The 6492-nt window shown below is 45.0% G+C and overlaps 1 protein-coding gene across 1 annotated transcript in view; it reads right to left on the reverse strand.

The window, feature by feature from the left end:
• The window catches only part of FNIP2 (folliculin interacting protein 2), a 152503-nt gene extending 147226 nt beyond the window's left edge, over nucleotides 1-5277 (reverse strand). Inside the window, 1 exon segment of the mRNA XM_020994002.2 lies at nucleotides 5073-5277. Coding sequence (XP_020849661.1) covers nucleotides 5073-5188 — 116 coding nt within the window. The 5' untranslated portion in view covers nucleotides 5189-5277.
• Nucleotides 5278-6492: the final 1215 nt, after the last annotated feature.

A 6492-nucleotide genomic window follows, 5' to 3' on the forward strand; every position in this document is an offset into this window, starting at 1 on the left:
ACTCTGGAAAATGGATGCCATTATCCTCATTTTACAGATGAGGAAACTGAGTAAGACAGACATCAACTGACTTGTCCAGGGTCAAACAGTGAAGTTAGAGTCTGCAAGGCTAGATGTGGACTCCAATTTTCCTCATTCTATCCATTGTACACCACTTAGCTGCCTCAAGTTGAAGACTTTAAAGTAAAGCTTTGTACTTCAATCAGATTTGAAATTTATGGGGTACCCTTTTACTACTGTTGAATCTGATATAGAAATGCTGATTTTAGATCTGGAGGTTATCCAAGAACCCCCAAATTCTGTAGCTTTAACCCCAAAACAGCACCGGACTACTACAGTCAAATGCTATGTTTCTCACTTCAGCTTCACATTTCAGAAGGCAGAAACACCAAAGCTCAGGTTTGTCACAAGCTAAAAGTGAAAGCACTTTGAAAATATAAGCTATTAAGTAAGGAACCGTCTCAAATTTTTAATCTATCCTCAACCTGCAGCTGATATTTCATAAAGGCCATGTGTCAGAGTTGATAAAGTGCTGGACTTGGAATCAGGAAGACCTTGTTTAAATACTGCCTCTGACACTTTTTGAGTGGTATGACCATCAGAAAATCACTTAACCCTGTCTGGGCTTTGGTTTCCTCATTTGGACAAAGTGTCCTCCTTGGTATTCCTCAAACATTCCAGCTCCCACAGACTGCCCTTCTTCCTTCCCAGAATGCTCTCCCTCCCTCACTTCTACCTCTCAAAATCCCTAGTTTCCTTCAAAGCTCAGTTCAAATGCCATCTCCTACATCTGGCTTAGTAGGTGTTTAATAAATGCTTACTGATTGTTATGCTTATATAACACGTTATACACGTTATAAATGTTGTCTTTTCTCTACAAGATAGGCTTCTTGCTGGCTCAGAGTGCTTTCATATTTGTCTTTGTATACCCCCAGCACTTAATAAATGCTTGCTGCTTGTTAATTGACTGGCAAAACAGGAATAGTATCCATAATACCTATGCTGTAGGGTTGTCGTATATTGTTCATATAAGCATATGAACTAATGCATGTAAAGTGTTTTGCAAACCTTAAAATGCCATGATAGATATTATTATTATGGGGGGGTCAAATTTTAAAAATACTAAAATTCAATAGTGCCTACTGCTGCCTCTCCTCACAGTTGTAATTTAATCTCCTTTGCTCCCTAATCAATTTCTCCAATAAGATCTTTCCACAAAGTCAACTAAAACTATCTGTCAGAGCTTACATATACACGCGAATTTTTTTTTCCCTTGGTGCTTTACTGGTGGAATGCCAGAAGGCACAAGAATTTTTAGACTTGCAAGTTAGAGTTTTTGACAGGAACAGCTCCTCTCTAATCAAATACAGTACGTGGAAGATGGAGGAATGAGGAAAGAAAACATAAAGAAGTGACCAGGAATTTTAAAAAGAAAGCTATCAAGAAAAAGAAGAGATTAAGAGAAATAATGAGTAAAAGTTCACTTTGAATGTTCTGATGCATGACAGTTTTGCACTACCAAAAATCTATACCAACTCAGGTCTTAAGTTTATTTCCAATTTTAAAATTCAGGCTACAACACTGCAGGAAATTTTATCTAAATTTAGACTAATCTTGCTGTACTAACAATCTTATTAACTACAGCTTGAAATAACACATTGTAAAATATAGTCCAATTGTATAAATAAATGGCTTTAGCCATGAAGTATGTAAATGTTAACTTCTCCAAACAATTTGGAGACGAAGTGTATCTTCCCCGGGATCAAGGTTACAAAGACACAGATTTCAGTTCAACCTGAAGAAGAATTTGTTGATGAATGCAGCTGTGCAGGCGTGGAAGGTGCTGTAATGGACAAACACTCCTCTTCACTGGGCAATGTGTTACTTAAGGAGAAGCTAGATATATCCTTGGTGTGGTGAAAAGAGCCGGGGAGTCAGGAGACCCTATTCTACTAGTCTTGGTTCTATTGCTAATTTGCTGTGTGACCACACTTTTTTATCTATAAAATGAGAGTACATGATCTCTGATGTTCTTCCTAACACTGAGAATCCTAGCATGATGTGGGAGTAGGATAAATTCCAGTGGCTTCACTTCACTTTCTGTGCAGATAACAGTTAGATTTTTTTTCCCTCTACAGAATCAGAATGTCAGAGTGGAAAGGGGGCCAACACTGGAGCCAGGAAAGACCGATTCAAATACAGCCTCATACCCTAGTTATGTGAACTTAGGCAAATCATCTATCCTCTCAAGATTCCAGGTAACCCTCTAAGACCAGGGGTAGGGGAACCTTTGGCCTTGAGGCCACATGTGGCCCTCTAGGTCCTTAAGTTTGACTGAATCCAAACTTCACAGAACTATCAGTTTAAGAGCAAGAGCTGATCTGCATTAGCAATATGGGGTTTTTTCAAATCAATGAAACTCCAGGTCCAGACCTGTGATTTCATTTGTCTTTCTCTCTGCCCCCTTCCATATAGACAAGGCAGAATATATGTTCTTTTGCAGTATTTCCTATCACCTACAGGTTCCCTATGAAATAAGCTTACTTGGTTTTTGTTTGGTTTTAGGCAATTGGGGTTAAGTGACTTGCCCAAGGTCACACAGCTAGTAAGTGTCAAGTGTTTGGTCTGAGGCAGCATTTGAACTCAGGTCCTCCTGACTTCAGGGCTGGTGCTCCATCCACTGTGCCACCTAGCTGCTCTGAAATAAGCTTATTTGAATGCATATATAAACCAACTACATACATATACACATGCCAAACTTACATCTGAGGGAAAGTGGGTAGAAGAAGAGGGATGGGATTATGTACAATGTGAGGTATGGATAGATGGATGTGTATGTACATATACAAGGAGTTTCATCTACAGATACCTTTAGGTCTGGGGTTTGTAACCTGGGGTCTGTGAACGTATTTTGAGCGGTCGAAATTTTTTTTTGATAACTGTTTTTCAATATAATTATTTTCCTTTGTAAGTATTTTATCTTATGTATTTAAAAACATTATTCTGAGAAGGGGCCCATAGGCTTCACCAGATGGCCAAAGAGGTCCATAACTCACAAAAATGATAAGAATTCCTGCTTTCAATAGTAGATCACACAAAAGAACAATATGCACTCTTCAGGCTGTGAGAGAAAGGAGGCAAGGAAAAAAAATTGTCATTCATGCTTTATCCACTTAATGTATATACATAAGGGCCTTTGGACACCAGCTGGTACCACCTTCTTCTCCTCCTATTATTCCCCTCCTTACTTTCCTTGCCTCCCTCAAATCAAGTTTACATCCATAACTTAAGGATGGGTCTAGCCAGCTGTCAGATTCCTTAGTAAGCAGAAGGATGATGTTTAGGGTCACTTCTAACCCTACAATTCTATGAACTCTCTGTCTGCATCTCTCTCAGACATATACACATATCAGTGAACTTTAACAGAGACAGGACAAAAAACAACCCTTGGCACAGCTTTGGGTTCCACCATTACATATTGAGAGAAATTAATAACACCTACACTACAAATGGTCCCACCCAAAACACATGGTGAATCTCACAAGGCAATCTTAAATTAATTCAATTCAGCCAAACACTTATATCTGCAAAGCACAGATCATAAGGCTACAAAGACAAAATGAAGTGGCCCTCAAACTGTGCTTTGAGGAAAGCTCGCTCAGGTTTAATGTGGAGCTCAGGACCAACATGCAGATACCATTCTAAAAAATGTAACAAACCAAACTTAGGTACAGCGGGGAGAGGATAGGAGAAGAATGAGTCAAGCTGTACTGTCTAACTTTTTCTCTACAGGGGCTATTCCCTGAAACAAATCAGTTATTAAACGAGGAGGAAAAGAAATTGCATATCTGGGGAGAGGTAATGCTACCATCTGCAGAGGCTGGTAACTCTAATAAAACGAGTAAGTAAAAGAGAAGATTTCTCTGTTCAAGTTACAGACAGCCAACTAGTCTTGGAGAAATGTAAGAATTCAGGTATGAAGGTTAAAATACATATATTAAGCATAGATCTCAAAAATAAGTTTGGGGATCTTAGCTGATTTTCACATAGTTGTAGTGAGGAGCTGTGTATGTTTAAAATGAAGAGAAACCATGAAATGCAGAAAGTATGATGCAAACCTCATTCAGAATTTAACCCAATTTCATCTGCAAATTCTTACTTGGTCTAGATTCAACAAAAGACATTTTTATCCTGCAAGTAGCTTCTAACAATACAAAGTTTTAAAAATAAAAATGTTTCAGCTAAAAAAGAGAGGCCAACGTGAACATCAGACTCAGATTAAGCCTTCTACTAAGCTCAAGTATTCCAAAATGCATTAGAAAGCATTTTTAAATGTCAAGACCGAGAAACTTGTTTAAAAAGGGGGAGGGGGGAGGACTGTAATGTTGATCTATGCCACATGTGCAACAGCTTTGTTAAATAGAAATCTCAACCATTTCACCAGGCATTTCTACTCCCCCTTTCCAAGCACCAAGAGCCATCAGTCTAACTGATGTCAAAATTACATCCTTTCATTCATCCCTCGAAGAGCCTGTCATAAGGCAAGCCTTTTCTATTCCCCCACGCCATTGCTACTTCCCAACTCAAATGCTCACCTACACAATAGGGTCAAGGCACGCATGCCCTCGAGATGACACACCTGGCCCATCAATCCTGCTCCGGGCTTCCCATCACGCGCCCCGCACAATTATCCCAGTTCTCATTGAGCTCTTATTGATCGACCACTTTTCAGAGCCCGCACCCACAATCGCCGGGTGGAGACGGCGCCTCCAGTACGCACTCCGAGACCCCCTCCCGCGGGAAGGGAACTCGTTTTGTGGGAGAAGTGGAACTGGGCAGGGAGGGGGGAGATAAACCCCACCCTCAACACAACGCACAACCACAACAACCACCCCCCCTTCCTCGTGGGACAGAAGGGTTCCGGGTTTCAACTCGAGCTCCCACAAAGACAAGCCTAGCGCCGGCGATGGGGGCTAGGCGCACCGGGCTCCACCATCCTTCCTCCTCCTCGTCCTCCTCCCCTCCCCCTTCTCCCTCCCCCCCTGCCCTGCTCGCTCCCCGGGACTCCTCACCTAAAGGCGGGTGCTTCCCTGGGTGCCCTGCCCACGGCAGCCGCCGAGGAAGAGGAGGCGGCGCCGCTCCCGCAGCCCCTTTTGTTGAAAAGCTTCTGGAGCAGGGTTGGGGCCATGATGCCGCCGCCGCCGCCGCCGCCCGCGGCCGCTGCTGCTCCTCGGGCTCCCGCGGCGCCGCCCGCTCAGCTGGCTGCAGCCCGAGCCCGGGGCCCACGCGGCGGAGGCATCCCGGCGGCGGCTGCTCCTGCTCCTGCTGTGGCTGCTGCGGCTGCTGCTGCTGCAGCACGGCCGCCCAGCATCACGGGAGGGAGCCAGCCCGGGGCTGCCACTGCAGCTGAGGAACTCCGCGCCGCTCGGCTCGGCTCGGCTCTGCCCGCGGGAGCTGGGAGCAGCCGGTCATATGACTGAACACCAGCCCCGGCCTCCCCCGCCGCGCTGACAGTTATCTCCGACGGGAGGAGCCCGCAGCCACTGGGGGGGAAGGGGGGAGGGGCGAGGGGCGAAGGAGGGGGAGGGCCGGGCCCGCCCTGCCGCCCTCATTGGCCTGGAAGCTGAACGCGCCGGGCTTACGTAACCCGGGAGAAAGCATGGCATTGGACACTCCACGCCGAGGCTTCCCTGAACACGTGGTTGAGGCCCGAAAGAAAGCGAGCCATTCTTAAAGGGCCGGTGCCGGACTTTGGCTCGAAGAGAGCCCTGGTAACCAGGTGCAGGTTCTGAAACCTCCCCGGAGCCGCGCCGAAGCCTCTTGGCTCAGCGTGCACCCTTCTGGCTGCAGCAGAGCCGACCTTTGACTGACTGGGCTAACCGAGCACCCGAACTTGATCGCCAGCTTTAGGATCCGGCTGCGGGAAGAGAAGCGGGCATTCTTTTACCGACCCCCGGAAAGTCAGAGCCACCTGTTGTAGGAGGGGACCAAGACCCACCTGGTGCCCTGGGCAGGCCTTCCTTCCTTCCTTCTTTCCTTCTTCCCCTTCCCTCCTTTCCTTCCTTTCTCCCTCCTTCTCCTATTTGCACTCTCCTTTTTCTTCCTTTCTTTCCTTCATTCTTCATTTCTTACCTTCTTCCTTCCCTTATCTCCTTCCTTCCTTTTATTTTCTTCCTGCTTTGCTGCTTCTTCTTCCTGTCTTTCTTCCTTTCTCTCCTTTTGTAACTTAATTTCCTTCCTTCTTTCCATTTCTTTCTTTCTCTCTTTTGTAGGAAGTTGTAAAGATTTCTTATTGTAAAGAGTCTGGCAAATAATCTAATCCACATTTTAGACAGAGGAGGTGTGATCTAGACGGATCATATGACTTACCTTCCATGTATGTAATCCTTATCAGACATGAATGTTCTGTCAGAATGCCCAAACTAGAGCACAAACTAGAACCCAAACTCTAATGGACACCACCCACCTCTTTCCATCTGAGTTTACCCCAAG

This window comes from Phascolarctos cinereus, unplaced genomic scaffold (genome assembly GCF_003287225.1).
Source record: "Phascolarctos cinereus isolate Bilbo 61053 unplaced genomic scaffold, phaCin_HiC Scaffold_9;HRSCAF=440, whole genome shotgun sequence".
Taxonomy (NCBI): Eukaryota; Metazoa; Chordata; class Mammalia; order Diprotodontia; family Phascolarctidae; genus Phascolarctos; species Phascolarctos cinereus.